The 20,063-nt window shown below is 43.5% G+C and overlaps 1 protein-coding gene across 1 annotated transcript in view; it reads right to left on the bottom strand.

The window, feature by feature from the left end:
* celsr3 (cadherin, EGF LAG seven-pass G-type receptor 3) overlaps window positions 1–19,732 on the bottom strand; it is a 104,074-nt gene extending 84,342 nt beyond the window's left edge. The window contains exon 1 of the mRNA XM_053316886.1: window positions 14,005–19,732. Coding sequence (XP_053172861.1) covers window positions 14,005–19,717 — 5,713 coding nt within the window. The 5' untranslated portion in view covers window positions 19,718–19,732. The remainder of the gene's footprint in view (window positions 1–14,004) is intronic.
* Window positions 19,733–20,063: the final 331 nt, after the last annotated feature.

The raw sequence follows: 20,063 nt of genomic DNA, 5'->3' as shown, positions 1-20,063 counted from the left end.
TAGGAATGCATAAAGCCTCTAAGAATAAACACACCGGTCTGGAATCATCAGCGAGTTCCCGCGGATGCCTTAACATCTATATGCCATGAGACGGAGGCTGGCCTCCGATCAGTGCTCCAGCTCTAAGATGCTTTGTGGGTATACGGTCCCTGACGTTTCAAAGGGTTGCAGGAGTTCAGTGCTATCTCGCTGCGGCAGGTAGCCTGACTAATAGCACACTCAAAGCTACTTGAATGTCAGAGCATCCCCAGCTCGCTTCCTGGAAATCCGCACGGAAATAGTCTGCAAAGTAGCATACAATAGAAGCCCACAGCTGGAGCTGAAAACAGCTCTAGAAATGTTTTTCAATGCGCTGCAATGCAGGGCATGAGGATGGGTCACAAGGCAGAGACCTGGCATTTTCCTTTAAAGAAGAAAGCAAGACTGTCACTGCAAGGCAATCAAATGTTTGGAGACACTGCAGTGTTTGTGATGAAAGTCGCTGGTTTAAAATTGATACAATAACAAAGATCACAGATGCTTTCAATTTAAAGTGGAACTGGTTTAAAAAAAATACACCTATGTGGTTTCCTGCTTAAATTTTAAGGGACACTGCCATACAAATATATATCAATGAGCAGCTGTGTCCTGAATTGGAGGTTTTGAATATAGTGTGTTCACACTGTAAAAGTGTTGATTTAACCTGTATCCCACAGGAGGTACACAATCACAAGAGCTGCTTAGAGGTGGTGAAAATAAAAAACAGTCTGCAGATGTTAGTCACAGTTTGAGAAAAACAAAAAATATCAATTTAACATGTTGCTTTCTCTCTCTCTTGAGAGAAGTTTTAAAGGGCAGAGGCTTTCTATATTCTATATTGCACTTTGATCAAAGTCCATCCATGCACACAGTATTGAATTCTTGGCACAAAAACTTGTTATAAAGTCAATTTCTTGTTTACTCGCTGCAAAAAACAGCAAGTGTGTAGTATGTACTGTAGTGTATATGATTATTATTTAGTATGGAAAGGGGACACAGTTACAAGATCTGTGTGAAGGTGTCAAGACAGTCTATTATATTGCCTGCTTCAGATGCAGACTGAGATACACCTATCTGAAAGTGTCATTGAGATACACTTCATTTATTCACCATACATGAGATTCCAAGTCTCAGCGAAGGTGCAGCTTGCTGTAAAAGTAAAAGCAAGCTGTTCTTATCTTTAATCAGTGCATTCAGCTCCAGCATTCAAATGGATCCTGTATTCAAATTCCTCCCACAGTTACTGTGGGAGGACAAGCCTGAATATCTATTAAGTCAGCTGTACATGAATTAATCAAAGTTTGTATCTTGCCAACAGGTACCAATGTCGATTGAAAATTTGTTTGGAATTTGTTGCATCCTCAGAAAATTGATTTTGTTTTCATTTGTTATAGCTTTGTATAGATCGGCCAGAGCACTGACAGGGTTAACAGTTCAAATCCCTTCATGGTTCTGTCAGACATGGCATTGACACTGCAAATGTCTGCTCTCTTGATAATGTAAGGGGTTGGGATTAAAGGGAAAAGCCCAAAAGGGGAGATCTATTACAACAAAAACCCAAAAAAACAGTAAAATTGGATTTACACTGAACAAAAGCCGTATGCTGCTGCTCTGAAAAACACTAAACTCTGTCATGGTGCCTTCAGCCCATTAGTTCACAGTCCATGTAGCCACAATCACATGGGTTTAAATCCCATTTCACACTGTGTTGTCACATGCCTTTGTTTGGCATTTTCCTGCCTCTCCTCTCTGTTCACCTTCCCCGAAAAGCCCTAAAATACATGAGCAGCCTGACTTTTCAAAATGCTGTGTAACACAAAGCGCAAGGACTCTATGTTTCATGTTTTCAGCTGTGAAATATGCCCCCAGGTCAGGAAAATAAATAGCTACTGTAGCCAGTGAGCAAACTCTTTGCCCATTTTGAACACACACAAACTGTTTGAAGTTGTTAACGGAGCCCACGTCTGACAGGCCGCCTGAAAATAATGGCTACAACTCCCTAAGAGAGAGCAACACTATGAACAGCCAAAGTAGCACTCGCACACCAATAATTACAAATACGCGAATAAGTGGATGGCTACAGAGAAATCAGGAACAAGAGGGAGAGGGAGGCCGTAAATTAATGCCTGTAAAATAACACAAGCGTTAAAAATATTGTCTACGCATCATTACAAATCACACACACACACACACACACACACACACACACACACACACACACACACACACACACACACACACACACACACACACAGAGCCGAGGCGCTGGCTTGACAGCTGATTTCTGCTCTGTTTGTTTTTTAAAGCCTTTCTACCCCTGAGGTCTGAGCACTCATTACACTCAGTGCAAAGTAGAACAGAGAAAAAAAAAACAGCACACACACACACACACACACACACACACACACACACAGCCACAGCCACAGCCACAGCAACATAATGGTTTAAATCACCCTTTTACAACAGAAGCTCTAATCCTTTACATTAAACCAGATACACTTAACTTGCACACAATAAGCCCTCTTGCATGTAGAGCCTCTCACTTTTAACCCATATCTCATTTATACACACCCTGCGTCTATTGTACTTATGAGCAAATCCACAGTGTAACACAAATCCGTACTCTGACCTCTCTGACATGCAGACAGGACATCGGTTAGCAGCTGTTCGCAGCAGTCATCTTCCTCCACCCCGCATCTGTCTTCTGTTTGTCTTCTGTGTTTGCTGTTGCTTGTCTTATCCTTCAAGTGTGCAACCACAGAGACAATAAGTTTGTGCAGGAGTAAAGCAGAACTAGATTACGCTTCTTTTTATCCGCAGGTGCTGTACACAAGGTTTCACCTTATCAGCAGTGAGACGTTGTTGTTGTTGTTGTTGTTTTTGTGTTAAATGATTTGGCATTTTTGGAGCATAACAATACAGGCTGAATACTCTCTGGTGTAAATCATTGCAGTCACTTCAGCACCTGAGGCTGGGTGTGTCTTCAGCAGCTTTCATCGTTTCATCTATGACTGGGAGGGCCTTCTGTCGCCTGAAAAGATCCCAAATTTAAATTTTCCAAACAATTGCTCCTGCAGGACAGTGTAATAGTGCAGCAGTAATAGTCTATTCAGTGAGGTCCATGTTGAAAAAAAATGACTCCTGTGATGTCTACTTGTCTATGCAAATCACATGGTGCTTGTTGCTTCCTGTGCAATCATTGTAGTAAGACGTGTTTCTTCTTTTGTTATTTTTAGATTCAGATTTTTCAAATGAAATAACAAAAAGAGACATTACGATATAAGTAGAGCATGAACGCAAGTATGAACACGACCATTCCTCCCTCCCTTGTCCCTGCCTCACACTACCAAAACAAAACCACATAGACAGACCACTGAAACAGCTGAACACATAAAAGTACGATAATGCACCACAACAATGGAGAGAGATAAACAAATGAATCCACAAATACACATTGCGACAACAACAGATTGATGGAAAAGGGGCCCAGGTTGTGTCCACACAACCACTTGGCAATCAGTCCTTAAATTCTATCTCGTGCTTTTATCACTAGTAGAGCAGGAGGGATGTCCATTGATGTATTAAGGAGAACTGGACACTGTGTTCAAAATGGTATCCTGTTCAATCATTTGAAAGTTAACACTCAGAAAAAAGAATTCACCTTTTCACAGCTGATCCTTTTCTAATTATTTCATATGCAGAAAATGCCCCTCGAAGTTGCAATACCAAGTGTGTCCACTACACAAAACTCCCTTCACGGCAATGTTCAAGGTGGCTTGTAGCTGCCCCATCAGTCTATATTTCTATATTCTAACAATACATATGGAACTGGAGATCAGAAGCAGACGTGTAGGAATGTTGTTCCAGCAAAAATCTCAGGCCTCCATTTTCTCCTCATAAGTTTTCAACAGCTTCCGCATCATGTAAGAGGTGTTTCAGTTACGTTACATGTCTGTCATCAATGTAAAATCTCCTGAACTGTCTAAGAGGAATGCTATGAAAATAACAAACAGGGAAGTTTATTTTTAAAACTTTCTGTGGGTTTTTTTCCAAGTTTCTTCATCATTTACCAGTGACTCATGACCACCTGAGCTCAAATACCTTGTGAAACTAACATAGTCACAAGATATTTCCCAACTTTACAAATTGATGAGGATTGGTTGACCAAAACATAAAAGATCCTGGGATCCTGGGAGCTGCAAAGGACATATTGGCTGTCTAAACACTGATCTTTATGCATCATATTCTTGCTTTCTCTTAGCATAAAGCAATCCAGACTTTAACAGACTCATCAAATCCAGCTCAGTGTCTCAGAGTCTGGACTGCTGTCCAGCTTCTCTCTCTCTCTGTTGACAGTAATCATGTTAATGTCACAAAGCTAATGTGGTAATGATTTACTGATGATACAATGCTAAACATAGCATGGAAGTTCAAGTCTGTTGACATGTTTTCATATTCTCCCTGCACTGTGCTTCTTACGCCTCCCTGGTGGCAGATTTGGACTGAACTCATTTTCATTTAGCCTCAGACCAGCACAAATGAGTTGTTGAAATGTTATTCATGAACATTTATATGTCCATTTGCCAGCCACCGTTTAGCCCTTCGATGTCTGAAAGGATTGGACATCTGATCTTTGGGTAAGTTGGAGTTTGTCATGTACTGGAGTGTCTAATGTGCTCTGTAGCTCATTTTTTCCTTCTTTAAAGTAGATTAAAGCAATTGTTGCAAGCTTGATGAAATTTAAACTTTACTTGCATAAAGGGCTTATTAGACTCATTATTATAGATTTAAAAAAGACCCCAATAGGATCAAGACTTTGAGCAAGAAGTGAATAACATCCTGGTGGGCTCCAATCATTGTCCAGATGCCTATTGCATAATAGTGTCCCAGCTGCCGTTTTTCTACTCATTTGGCGCCATTATCTATCTTTTGCTTTATTTTTGGTATTTGAATACTCAGCCAGCCATGTGTGTTTGTTTCAGACTGCTCATGGGAAAGGAATTGCAATGGATGAATGTCAGCCTTCCTAATTAAAGAAACAGACAAAGCACAAAAAAACATCCAGCTAGGTGCTGGAGCGTAGCACAGGCAGAGAGAGACGAAGAGAGAGAGAGAGGGAGAGAGAGAGGGAATAAAAGATGCATACATTTTCTCCAATTTGTGACATTCAATAAATCACCTTTTCTTTATTACAAACACTAATTAGACAAGCTATGCAGCAAATCTGACAGGCACGGCTTGTAATAAAACTTTCTGCCACCAAGAGTATGAATATTTTCTCTGTGATGTATTATGCAGGCTGAATATGTTATTAGAGCTTATACCATATCCAACCTGCATAATACAACTGAGTAATAGGCACGGAAAGTTTCATGACTCCCTCTGTCAGGCTACAGCGGAGCAGTGTGAAGAACCATGTGTTGAAGTTCTTTCTGGGGAACATGAGAGTCATAAGTTTTTGCTTTGAGGGTCCACAGAGAAATGCTGACGCTGCGAATGAGCAACAAGCCTACACTGTAAAACTTTGTTAAGTAATAGTTTATCATAAAATCTAAGTTTTCTTTTTTTATATGCTTACAGTGAAATAAGGTAGTATTAATTTAGAGTGTCAAAAAACAGAAGCTTCCCAGATTACCTGCAAATGTCTCAGCAGGAGCATAAATTTGTTATGTTCTCAAATCTCTGAAAAATTGCCAAAATGCCAAAATAGTGGCTCATGGTGGCTCATTATGCCTTTTCCCCACCGCATTCCAAATTCAGAATGTTGCCTTATTTATCTCTGCGGTCATTCTGTCACTGAAACCACACCGCTACCCAGGAGACAGACACACATATCGAGTGGACTGTATTTGTGAAAGACAGTTCCCAGATGAATGCAAAGTAACTTGGCATTTAAAGGAGACTTGAGAGCAAATCCAACAAATCCTGAATAAGTAAAAGCTGTACTTATCTAATCAGTGCTGTTAATGTGATTCCTCTCTCTCTCTCTCCCTGTTCATACTTTTATCTATTTGCGTAAGATAGCAAAACCCATTACTTAAGACTGGTGGACGGCCCACTTTCCTTTTAACACAAGCCTTGTATTTATCAAACACTTAAAGTCCCTCTCCACTAAAACTGTTGATTTTCTTGTTACTTGAATGTTTGAGCTTCGTTAAGCAGAATGATGTTTTTGATTATTTGATGAGTTTGGTGGTTGAAGGCTGTTTTCACATTAATCATGCAGGAGAAACGTTTCTCAGTGCTCACCTTAAATCTGAGTTTAAGGCACGTACCTACAAGCATGATTAATGACATCATTTGTGACTACATTAGAGCCAATCATGGTCCAGGATGCAACTTGTACACATTTTTTATGATAGACAAAAAGTAATAAAACTTTTGTTGTGGAAAAATAATTTAAAAAAAAAGGTATTATTCAAAGTATATATCAGGAGAGCATCTTTAAATATGCCATGGTGTTACTCTGACATCACCCCGGCATCACCTGCCGTCTCATTTCTATGCTCTTGGATGTATAGTAAAAAAAATATGCAGGCAAATAGAGGATAAATACTGGTCAATGTAAAAACCAGTTGAGATCACAGGTTTGGTCCCAGTGCTAGTGTCATGGTTAGAGGACACTAACTATCCAGCAAAGAAACCAGCCATCTGGCTCTCGGGCCCTCTGAGGACAGACAAAACTGTGTCAAAGTCTGTGATCCTCTCTGCTCTGCCTGAACCATTTAACTCCTGATGGGTGGTAGGTACATCAAACCACAACAGGCTAAAGATGTGGGGTGGGGAGGGGGATGTCTAATGGATTAATGGTTTGGTAAAGGTTCCTCTATAGTGTGGTTGCTACAGCATGTACAGTATATATATAGGTCACTGTGGTTGCTAAGTACGCTGTAGTAAGTGCTGCGTGCTCATGATATTGTGGGTTTGAGCCTTGTTTGGGCACTTCTTTCATTCTTCCTCTCCTCAATATCTACTGTGTTTTAAATCAGTATGTACAGCTAACAGTTTCTGATGATCAAAGGAGTAGTTTGACATTTTTTGAAGTACACTTATTAGCTTTCTTACACGAGTTAGGGGAGAACACTGAAACCCCATTTACATATGCATAGTAAATATTACACTATGGCAAGAAGCCACTTAGCTAAGCTTAGCATAAAGACTGGAATCAGCTAGCCTAGGTCTGTCCTAAGGTTTAAAAAGAAAATCTGCCTACCAGCACCTTTAAAGCTCACTAATTAACATGTTTTATCTCGTATGTGTCATTTCATTGTTTCATTTCATGACCAAAAGCAGAGAGTCCAAGAGGTAACTTATCATTTTTGCACCACACTTCTATGTGCAGACACAAAAAACAAGATGAAAGAGAAAAATGTGTTAATCAAAGAATTGTAAAGGTATTACTGAGTGGATTTTTTAAACCTTGTGATAGAGCTAGGTTAGCTGCTAACAATTTCCTTGCTTTTGTAGAGCACTTACATATGGCAATGCTGGAAAAATGAGGCACTTGTAAATCCCAATGCAATGATGCACATCACTGCAAATTGATATGAGTCAGCGCACCAGAGTATACCCTTTACATTACATTATAGTCATTTGGCAGACTTTCATCCAAAGTGATTACAATAAATTAATTCAAACTCAGTATGAATCATGCCATGTTATCAAAGAAGGAGGTGAGTCTATGTCAAACAAACAACTAAGAATATGGTTGTTTTTAGTTTGTTTTGTTTTACTTTTTGTTTTTTTAGAAAATAGATAAGAATAAATGTCAGCTCATCAGCTCTCCATAAAATCATTCATTCACATTCTCAAGACACCTCCAGTGTGTGGGAGTATAGTATGAAAAAAATGATTGAAGTAGTAACAGTAGTCATAATGGTAGTAGTAGTGACGGTATTAGTTGTAATTACTGCACTACATGAAATTAATGTATGATAATAATAATGATTAACTACCAATACTATAGTAAAGTAATCATTTTACTTATGCACAACAATCCATGTTATCAGAACTGAGAAGACAGACAGACAGCAACCTACAAAAAACCAGAGAATAAAGACAAATCACAGGAGAAAAAGCAGACAAGCTACACTGCACACAGTCTGAGAGCTTTTGAAAGGCCTTTAATATAAAGCCACTTTCTTTGGTGGTGAAACAACGCCTGTGGGCCATCTTGGGGGTTCAGAGGGCAAACCATGTTTTCATCAAAGCATGACATTTTCTATCTGTGATCAGTTCTCTTTCCTTCTCCTCTATCTTTGTTATGAAGTGTATAATTTGTGCTTGTCTTTGGTGACTGACGGCAATAAATAAAGGTACTGTGATAGAAAGGCACGGTAGAAATATAGTAATTAAGGTGTGGCATCAACCGTCACCACGGCATAGACAACAGGGATAAAACAAGAGAGTACACATTGTGCTCTTGCCTCATTTTACCTCATTCCTTGCGGAAAAAAAGCACATTATTATTTTACATGAACATTATTCAGAATTTATTTGCTCGTGGGTGTCGACCTTTCTCGTCTGACCCAGATGTAAATGCATTAGTTGTCTTACACGTGCAGCATCAGTGTACCCATCCACAATGCACTGGTAGGGAAAGGTCCTTGTTAACATTAGTGCAATGACCTATATGCACTGTTAGTGTATTCATGGGGCACTGACCTGTGTCTACGCTTACTGTAAGTAACAATGAAGAGTAAATCAGTGTATGAGTCTATTGGTGGTGAGTCATCATTCTCAACACCATCTAAACTCCCAGAAGCCCCAGCCCACGCATAAGCCAATTAACTCAAATCAATATAGAGTAAAGATCGGTGCCCTGCATATTCACAAAATTATGCTTTGGCTCGTTGGATGTATAAATGGTTGTGTGGATTGCTCACTCATCTGTGTACTGACACTTGCTCTACAAGCGTCTGTAACAAATGACACTATTTTATGCTTAAGTATGTGCTTTATTTGCTGTTCAACACATGTGGTTCAACCTTTTATTTGTTTTCATTTGTCTTCTTTGTGATCTATGTGTGATAAAGTGATCTATATCGAATCTATTCATTAAAAGCCCTTAAAAAATGTACATGGGTAGAATAAGTCACAGTCATTTACACACAATTAAATACGTCACAATTAAAAACGATAACTGTATCATGACTGAGTGTACAGTACCAAAGCACTGTTCAGACCTGCAACTTATATCCTCTGTGACTATGCACAAATAAACTGCTAGTCTTACATAATGCTATAATGTCAAAACATTACTATAATTTTTATCTTTAATCTTCATTCAATTCAATCTGTAAACCTCTGGTGACCAATATTTCGAAAATTAAACGATGTTGAAATAAGAGTATTATGAGAGGTTGTGCTCATAGTAACCAACCCACAGAGAACACTGCTGAGCTTCTTGACCTATTACAGCTCAGTGTTTTGACATAACAGTTTGGGTTAGTCTCAGCGCTCTCAACAGCACCAGCAGCAGGAAGGTGTTTTTAGCAAAAAGAAAATTCTGATAAACCGGCTGTACACTGCCTACCCAGCACTAAAAGTAGACAGGCAATATCAGTACTTCTTCCAACTGGTCAATAAACTAAATATATGCAGTTTTATATATGCACTAAATATTAATGTAATCAGGGTCAGAAACACTGCAGTCACACAGGAGGTCCATATTTATATGGACCAATCAGGAGTATTTGGCATGACCTCATGAAAGAGGTGAAGCATTCAGCTCTTTGATACTTTACATAGTTTTAAGTACCATGAGACAGTGATCCAAACAGATGACAACATTTGTGCCTAAACCAACCAGATTACATTGACGTTGGACATCTACAGTATATTGGGGATTAACAGATGTTGGAAGTTGGAATTAAACCAAATTTGACAAAGATTCACACCCTCTATATTTTTATATTTTCAATTATGTTTTCTACATACAACTTTTAGTACTTTTTTACTTTTTATATGCACTGTCAATCCGCTTTTTTCACAGCACTTATTCTAGGATAAGTACAGGTGTTAGTTATAACATTGACAATGGCTCTCTTCTATTTAAGTGTCGCAGTACGCCATGAAAGTGTGACAATCAGTGTGATGGTGAGCCAGCATGCACAATACCAGAACCCTGAAACTGAAGCAGCTAAATGGAATTAGCCATTAATAAGTACTGTTGACACCTGTGCTTCACTTACTAGAACATGTCAAAATGTCTTCTTTGAAAAAGGCCAACTGAACAAAGTCTTTCTAACATGTTTACGCCAAAGAGTCTTTGCCTCGACCTTCATTTACCCAGGGACCTCTAGTTAGGCACATGTTTTCTCTTCCAGCAAAGCGCTGCTCTACATTCAAACTGTTACACATACTTGCAACTGGGAGTTGGCTAGTATGACCACAGTTCTCTGCTCTAGGCCACTGGAACAGTTGGGGGTTGCTTTGCTCAAGGGCACCTTGAGCTGAGGCTGTTTGGGGTGCCAGGTTAAAATGATTTTCCCCCCATTACTTCCCTCAACCAGCTGACCCCAAAGCCAGTGTCATGTGTGTAAATGTTCGTGTGCTTAAACGGCTTGCAGCACTAGCATGGCTATAGCGTTTAATCTCAATGCACCATAAAAATGGGAATTATGCTGAGGATCGCTAGTCTGGAACTAACTGTCACAAAGAGAGAAACGGAGAGAGAGAATAGATAGAGAGTGTAAGGGAGGTTAAGAGGAAGGGAAATGGGGGACAAAGTGAGGGAAGAATCTAGGAAAGTGTGAGGAAGTAAGAAAGCAAGACAAACAGAAAAAGAGAGGAGTGTAGTCCCAGCACACTCTGGCATGCACAGATATAATTCATTGAAGAGACATGAATACACTCTCAAGAGCAATGCTTTGAGCCACCTGAGAGTACACACACACACACACATACAAACACACGCACACACTTATGAATACAAATCATGCACGAGCACATACACATACAGAAAAAAACCCTCTCCTACAACAAAAACATTGTTCAAACACCAAATGATACCATCCCTGCAAGTATACATTTACACACGCGCAAATATGCAACATCAGGCATGCACACGTCTGCAGAGGCACACGCAAATACACAACGCATTCAGGCACTTGACATTCAGACACACAAGGAGAGGAAATAAGGAGAGAAGACAGCGAAAAAGGGAAGAGGAGGAAGGAGGAGCAGAGTTGAAAACAATATGCCATGGAAGAGAAGCAGCCCATGAGAGTTATATGAGGATTAGAGGGAGGTGTTGAGGGAAAGAGAAGAGTCAGAGCAGAGAGGGATGAATTACTAATTATGGAAGAAGGGATGGGGCGGGAGGAGAGAGAGGTAAAAAGGGGAAGCAGAGGTGGTTTAGCAGGGCAGTAGAAAATAGTATACAAAGTAGGAAATAAGAGAAGAGAGATGGTTAGAAAGAGGAGATGGTAGAGAGGGAATGAAAAAAAGAAATAAACAGATGAATGAATGAATAAAAAGAAGAGAAATCTAAGCAATAAAACTGACTGAGAAGAATTAATTCACCCATCTATCCAAGGACAGGCAGAATAAAGGAGAAGAAGCAAGTGATGGGTAGAGGAGCGACGTGTAGTCGCAGATAACACACAGCACACAATGAAAGTGACAGCTTTGCTCCGAGCATGACTCTGGCTGACTGTTGTTTCATTATAATCTCATAACTGTCAAATCCTGGAGGGTTGGAGAGAGGGAGAGAGAGAGAGAGTAAAACACTTTGGCAGTGAGGGAGAAACAGCGAGAAAATTAGAAATTAATCCACACGTCTGGCTCAACTGAGCTAAATACTCAATGGAAGGGGCAGATGGAGACAAAGGTTGGCACACACATGCATACAAACATTTTTTATGATACACATAGACTCACAAGTGCATTGTTCACTCAGTTAAGTTAGGCATTCATTCACTCGCTGCTCCCCTTAAAATAAAATAAAATTCACCCATTTGCTCACATTCGCTCTTCATTCAGTCACTCATTAACTCATTTACTCACTGTACTGGTCATGTAATCACTCAGGCACTGTCTCACATCATCATGGGCTCTCTAATATTAAAATTACATCATTTACTCACTCACTAATTCATTCAGTCACTCTCTTACTTGATCATTAAGTCTGACTATTAAACTCATTCGTTTATACACTCAATCACTTGCTAACCCACTCACTGCTTTTTTTTATCATTTCCCTCAATTTTTCACTTATGACCTCACTACTTACTTCAGTTTTGCAAGCACACTCACTTGTTTACTCACTACTTCAGCATTCACTCATTAACATATAAACTCACTCGCTTGATCTTTCACTCACTTGTCCACTGTTCTTTGTCCGACTTATTTACTCACTCATCACTCACTCGGTGCCTCACTCATTTCATCGCTCACCCACTTCTTTCTTTGCTCACTTGATGGGTTCACACAGTTCGTTCCTCACTCACACATTCGAAATTACACCTAAATGAATATGTATAAGCCGAGTTCATCACCCATGAGGCTAATTTAAAAGCAGTGTAAATAGGGTAGCGGGTCACATGCACTCCCAAGCCATCACTCTTACATTAAAGCTTTCTGACAGAATAAAAACACAGCACTAACCAGGCCTTCAAAGCAACAATACTGCTCTCCTTTTTTTTGTTCCTTATTTGGTTTCTGGGGCTTTGATCACTGACAGCAAAGAGGTCTGTAAAGCTTTTAGGAAGCCTGGAAGCAAAGCAAGCAAATAGATGATGAATAGATGAGACGGGAAGCAATGGGAAACAACTAGCCTTCCAAAGTTCAAAAATATGACTACAGGCACCTTTAAAGCTCACAAATGAACACACTCTCATTTGTTTATTCTGGACAAAAATAAAAGAAAGAATGTGAAAACAACAACTTGTCATTTTAGCAGAACTCTTGGAAGGAAATCAAGTAAATATATGCCCCAAAATATTAAATTATTACAGTAACAGCTAGTGACAGTAGTTGATCTGGCCAGTCGGAAATTGCATGTTTCCAATAGATTTCTTCAATTTTACAGAAGTACAAAGCATTCATCGCTATGGTAACTTGAACTGCTCAGATCACTTGTCAATCAAACCATGTGGCTGGTACCTATGATACTGGTCACACCACACCAACACATTGCCATTCCTGAAGTTTAAATATCTGCTTTACACCAGGTGCCTGTAACAGCATATCTCATAAACTCACACACTGACTAATATTAAAACCCACTAATAATTACCGTCAGTTATCTCACATTGGAGCGCCTTCAAATATTCACTATATCACCTGTCACAGGTTTTCTCCCCTCTGTAATATTTATTGTCATGTTTTCTCACTGAAAATCCAAAATAAACATCACGCATGCTTTTTTTTATCATCTTTTTCTCAAACACTTACCTCACATGCTTTCAGGTAAATATGACTTGAGTAACAACTCTGTCACTGTGTATATTTCTTTCAAAAACACATGCACACACAATTTCTCCCATGAGCCATCTCCTTAAGAGACTCGGGTACAGATAGCAGATGTCTAACGGGTAACAAATCTCATTTTCTCGCTTTCTCTCCCTTCCACTCATTCAATCAGCTGGATGTTTTTCAAGAAGCCTCTTTGTTAGTTTCAATTACTTGTCCCATCGATAACCAAAACCGGAATATGAATTTTCAAGATTTTCTAACATGTTTTGTCATGTCATGTTATTTAGAATTAGTCAAGAAAGTCAAGAAAAAAAGACAAATGAAAAAGGTAGAAGCAATGCCCAACTTAATACCATCCAGTCTTACCACCCACCTCGGGCCCCCCACCCAACACACACACACACATACACACACACACAAACCTGTGGAGTCCCAGTCCTTATCTTCACCATATTTGTCACAGTGAATAAAGCTGCAGGGAAATCTAAACTGACACTCACACACCCACACCCACACACACACCCTCCCATTCTTCCCCCCAATTTTCCTCCCTCCATGCTCTCTTACCTGTGACGGAGATCAGCATGGGAGCCACCAGTGGCCTGTTGTTATCCAGTTTTCGGCTCAGTCGGATCTCTCCACTGGTGTGATTCAGGAGCAGCAGGTGAAGCTCATTCCCTCTGTCGATAGTGTAGTACAGCCGGTCTGACACATCGGGATCGTGGGCGGGAACTCTCCCAATAACCCCGCTGGGAAAACTGTTGGACCGATTGGACACGAAGTTGTTGAAAATAATCTGGAAGTCCTGCAAAGTGGGCTCATTGTCATTTTGGTCCACCAATCGGATCCGTACAGTGGCCCGGCTTACTAGAGGTGCTGAGGTGGCTTGGACTACAATGACATACTCATTGCGGGCCTCATAGTCGAGATCAATGAGTGAAGTGAGTTCCCCTGAAAAGATGTCCATTTGAAAGATCTCAGGGATGTTGCCCTCCACAATTTGGTACATGATCTGAGCGTTGGCACCCTCATCTGGATCTGTGGCCGTGATCTGGGCTACCACAGAGCCCACAACGCTGTTTTCCTTCACTAAAACCTCAAAGTCATCAGCAGGGAAGACAGGGGCATTGTCATTCACATCGAGAACTGTCACCTGGATGTGGACAGGGGTTCGCTGTGGAGGCACACCACGGTCTACAGCATAAGCAGTGAGCTCATAAAATGGTACACTCTCACGGTCCAAACGGCGGATAGTTCGGACAATGCCGGATGTGGGCTCAATGGTAAAGTCTCCATCCCCATCCTCACCATTTTGGAAAGTGTACTGAACACGACCATTGGCATGTGCATCACGGTCAGTGGCTGAGATCTGGAGGACACTCGTAAATGGAGGGGCGTCTTCGCTCACTGTACCCTGATATCTGGGGCTGAGGAATTGAGGTGCATTGTCATTCACATCGTTGACATTCACCTCAACATATGTAGTATCTGATTTCTGTGGTATGCCGTTGTCTTTTGCAGTTATAGCCAAAGTGTAAGTCATCTGGTCCTCATAGTCGAGCTCTGCCTGGAGTGTTATCGCCCCCGTGGAAGGGTCAATGCGGAATTGTGGGATATTATCTTCAAGGAAATATGTGATTCGAGCATTTTCACCAACATCATCATCTGTTGCACTGATGACGACTACAGTGCTCCCAGGCGGCCTGTCCTCGTTTACACTAATAGAGTAGTGGGCACTCTGGAATACAGGTCGGTGTGTGTTGGCGTCAGTGATGTTGATGTGCACCTGACAGGTGTCATGGAGTGTGCGGTCAGAGGCAGTAACTGTTAGAACATAACGTCGCTCCTGTTTGTAGTCCAGTGGGAGGGCTAAGGAGAGAAGTCCAGCCCCTCCCGCTGTGCTGATGGCAAAGCGGTTTCTGGTGTTTCCTCCTGTTATCTGATAGGTCACAGCACTGTTGACATCACGGTCCACAGCTGTGACAATTACCACACTGGTACCTACCACCGCATCTTCATTCAGGCGAGAATAGTACTCCTTTTGGAGGAACTCAGGACGGTTGTCATTAACATCCATCACTGTTATTGTAACACTTGCTGTAGCAGAAAGAGGTGGCATGCCATAATCCCTGGCCTCCACTCCAAAGAAATAGTGCTCCACAGATTCTCTGTCAAGAATGGAGCTGACAGTGACCCAGCCTGTTGCAGAATTGATGACAAATGGTGTGTCAGAGCTGGTGCCAGTTAACCTGTACTCCAGCCGTGCGTTGTCAGCAGAATCTGTATCAATGGCTTGTATGTGGAGGATGGAGCTTCCAACTGGAGCACTCTCAAGCACAGACGCCTGGAATGGTGTGGAAACGAAGATGGGTGGGTTGTCATTGACATCTGTCACCTGTACACTGACAATGCCAGTGTTGTTGGAGAGAGGTGGTCGGCCATTGTCCTGTGCACGAACACGGAGTGTATACTCCCGTTCAGCCTCATAGTCTAGTGGTGCAACCACCTGGATCTCCCCAGTCACACTGTCGATGGAAAACTGTCCACGGCTGTTTCCGCCAATGATATTATAGTGAACAGCAGCATTACTGTCCTTGTCCCGATCTGTGGCACTTACACGGAGGATTTCAGAGTGAGGCCGCACATCCTCCTTCACTGCTACTACATAACGCTTTTCACTGAACTGTGGCACATTGTCATTTTCATCCAGAACGGTGATGAAAACTCTCACAGTGGCAGAGCGTGGCCCAGGTTCCTTCCCCTGGTCACTGGCCTCCACCTGTAGTGTGTAGTGCTCGTTTATTTCCCGATCCACTACTCCACGGGTTGTAATGAGGCCAGAGCGTGGATCAATCTCAAATGCCGCTCTTGCTATTGCAGCTGTGTCACCGATAAACCGATAACGGATATTGGCATTGGATGGGGAGTCTAAATCTGTTGCCCTCAGCTGTAAGATGAGATACCCTTCCTCTATGTTCTCCCTGATAGTCTCTCTATATTCAGTCTGCTCAAATATAGGAGAGTGGTCATTCCGATCTGAAACAGTAATGGCCACCATTGTGGTGCCAGAGAGGCGGGGGACGCCATGATCAGTTGCTGTGACCCGGAAGTAATGCAGATCCATGTGTTCTCTGTCTAGAACCTGAGTGGTGGTGATGAGACCTGTATCTGGGTGGATGTGGAAATAGTCAGATGATCGAAAATTTACTAGTGCAACCATCGAGTAGTTCACCTTGCCTGCATCCCCTGCATCTGGGTCTGTAGCAGACATGACAATGACCGAGGTGCCGGTGGGCTGGTTCTCGGCTACTTGTACTTGGAAGTTATACTGGGAGAAATGAGGATGCCTGTTGGCTGCACGTCGAGAGCGGGACCATGGCATCAAAACCTTCTTCCCCCTTTCTCCCTGTGAGGTTTCATCATCTGCCACTATTATCAGTCGTTCCAGGCTCCTCTCTCCCCTTGAACTGTGCCTCTCCTCCACCACCTCCCTCTCACCCCCCTCTCCTCCCTTGTGGCTTTCATCCTCCCGGCTCTCTTTCTTCCATCTTTCGCTATCTGGCTGTGTGATGGTAGTGGTGTGACTGCTGCTATCCTGACCCTTCCCTCCCTCTGCCTGGCTTGCCTTTGTTATTCCCTTTTCCCTCTCCTCCTCCTCTCCCTCTTCTCCCCCTGGTTCTCTCCCTCCCATCAACCGCGCCTCTCTCTCGCTGCCCTCCCCCACCTGTAATTTTCCTCCCCCAACAGCGGCAGCAACAGCAGCAGAACCCTCCACGCGGTCTCCCTCCCTCTCTCCGTCCCTCTCCCTTTCTCCCTCAGTCCCCATCTGCTGCCTATCTGACTGTCTGACACCTTCGGGCTCTAATGGCACTTGCTTACCAGATTTTAATTGCATATGTGGATGGTCCCCCTGCTCGGTGGCTGAACAGTCGGTGGAAACACTGTCAGCGCACCCTGCTTGGCCAAACTCTCGCAGTGCGCTCTCCCACAGGTCTTGTTGCTGTGTTTGACCCTGCCACTGTGATTTTTCTATTTTAGATTCATGACGATATCCTTCCATCTCCCTGCTTCCCGTCTCCTCTTGGTTGTTGTTATTATTACTGTTGGTGTTGAATTTGCTCCAAAGTAATACTAGCTGAAAGTCTGGTGGAGCTGTCCGTTGTGCTGAAATCACGTCCTCCACAGAGGGTAAGTGAAGCGAAAGTGGAGAGTCATCCCGCCATGTGGTTGAGTTCATTTCAAAGAAAAACGATAGGTGCTTTGCTGTAATATAATCAGGCTGAGTGAGAAAATGTGGCTTGCTTGCTGTTGTAAAGCGAGACGTGGCAGACACAACTCTGGGGAATGTAGCGGGAAACTTCGCAGGCAGACTTTGCAAAAAGCCTGAGTCACTAGTAAACTCTGTCTCTGAAGTTGGTTTTACTTTATCAGCGGATAGACGGAGCGGTTTGGATAGTTTTTCAGTGTCTGCATAATCGCCTGTTTGTGTTTGAGTGGGCGTACTGAGCACTGGGCCAGGATATTTTGATGCGATTTCAGGAATGGCGCTTTTGTTGGATAGAAAACGCTGGCCGGGCGTCTCAGTGATGTTGCTGGGGATGAATTGGATGGGGGGATTCCTCTGAGCTAGGCCTCCCTCGAGAACCATAAACTCTGCTAAATATCCATCCCCCATTTCTTTTCTGTCCAAACAACCAAAGCAACCACCGGGAACCTCCCTGCTCTCTCCCCGTGTTTGCATGATCTGCCCCCCGTTTGCCGGTGCTGATTTCCCCTGCCGGCGCTCATTATCAGCCCTACATAGGAGCTTCAGAATCGGAAAAGCCAAATCATTATCCGGATAATTAGATAAATTAATGTGTTTGTTGCCTTGGCTCACCCCTCCTCCTCTTCCATCCTTTCCATCTCCCCTTTCATCCCTCCCCCTCATCTTATCCATAATTCTGGCACGGTAATACATTGCTTTCGCATCACTGAAAGAGGGTCCGCAACAACGTAGGTGCGCCCCGGTACCGGGGTTAATCACTGCCGGTGCACTACATCCATACGCTTCCTTCCCCTCCTCCCCATCTCTGCTCCTAATGCATCCAGTCAAACAGCTATCATCACCCCCCTCTTTGTAGCTGCTGGGATCGATAACATTGTGCCTGCCCAAATGAGAACAATTACCAGCCCTCCTGTCCAGCCTGGCTGAGCCCACATCAGCATCCCAAGCCCTGCTGTTGTTCCTGTAACCTGGATGCTGCTGAATTTCATCTGTGTACTCACTCTGGAAGGAATAACCTGTTGAAAAACTAAAAACGTAGTCCAATTTTGATGCTCCGATACAATCTGAATTGTTAGTGAAACGGGGGTTAAATTCAAAGGTGTAATTTGAAGCCTCAACATGTGGTGAATTGTATCCAGAAAGAGCATGCATGCAACAAGAGGAAACGGTTGGCAAGTGGCCAGGTGAGGGGTTGTTGGCCGGGGAAGGGGCTTGTTTGTTGGGGCTTGACCGGTGGAGATACCCGGGTGTCGGGGAGCAGCATGTGGCAAGGAGCCTCCTCACCTCATGAACCCCCTCCCACACCTCTCCCCCTCTCCTCCCTCCTCTTCCGGGTGCCCTGCACAGGCCAGAGGCGTGCACAAAGGCTCTGTCGGCGCCACGTTTGGCGAGGTGTGGCCCCGACGCCGGCCATCGTTGCGCGCACGCTCTAGTCCTTTGTATTGCCCGTTTTTTACCGTTTTGAACCGGTGAGGAGGTGAAAGCAGGTGAAGCGGGAGGTGAAACAACGCCCTTCCTCCTCCTCCTCATCCCCTTCTCCACTCCCTCTCCTGCGCCGACTCCATCTGAGCTCGACCTGCTCCTAATACCTGGGAGGGGAGGAGGAGGAGGAGGTGGCGGCGATGCCGGGGGGCCGTCTCCGCTCCTCCAAAACGTCCCGACTCCTTTCAGTCTCTCCTTCCGTGTCCTCCTCGTCCCATCCCGGTGATATCCCCCCAGCTTCCCTCCTGTGTGCTGCACTCCAGAGCATCCCCTAGTCTGTATCCGCTCTACAGTCCACCTGCTTGGGCGTAGATTCCAGCTGCCCCTCGGCGACTCCCCTGCTTCCTCGCACTGCTGCTGCTGGCTCACTTTACCGGTGTCTCGGTAACAGAGGCCCGGGGTCCATCGGTTGCAATCCCCTCCTGTATTCACCGTCCCCGGGGTGAGGGCGAACAAAGGGCCGAGGAGAAGCAGGTGGAGTACCAGAGACGAGAGCAGGAGCGGGGTGAAGCCCGGTAGCGGTGCAGCCATTTAGTCTCTTCCTTTCTCTGTCTCTCCTCTCCTTTCTCCCTCTTCCACTTCTGCCTATTCTTTCTCTTTCTCTCTTTCGAGTGCGTCTTCCCTTCTCCCCGTTACTTCTCTCTCTCCCTCGTTCCGGCTAGGTGGCCAGTTCCAGGACCGCCGGCACCGCCCGACACCTTCCCCCAGGCTCCCCCGTCTCTCCGTCGGCCTGAAGAGTTGGCATCTACCCGCTGTGGTCCGTGGAGCTTGAGATCTGAGCGTTAGGAGCGGCGCAGCAGCAGCATCTCTCCTCACGTTCATTCACATCCAACATGGCTCATACACACACACAGACTGACTGGCTGGCTCACACACT

Source organism: Scomber japonicus, chromosome 4, assembly GCF_027409825.1.
Source record: "Scomber japonicus isolate fScoJap1 chromosome 4, fScoJap1.pri, whole genome shotgun sequence".
Lineage (NCBI taxonomy): Eukaryota > Metazoa > Chordata > Actinopteri > Scombriformes > Scombridae > Scomber > Scomber japonicus.
The sequence above is the reverse complement of the archived record's forward strand: the minus strand, read 5'-3'. Positions and strand labels throughout refer to the sequence as shown.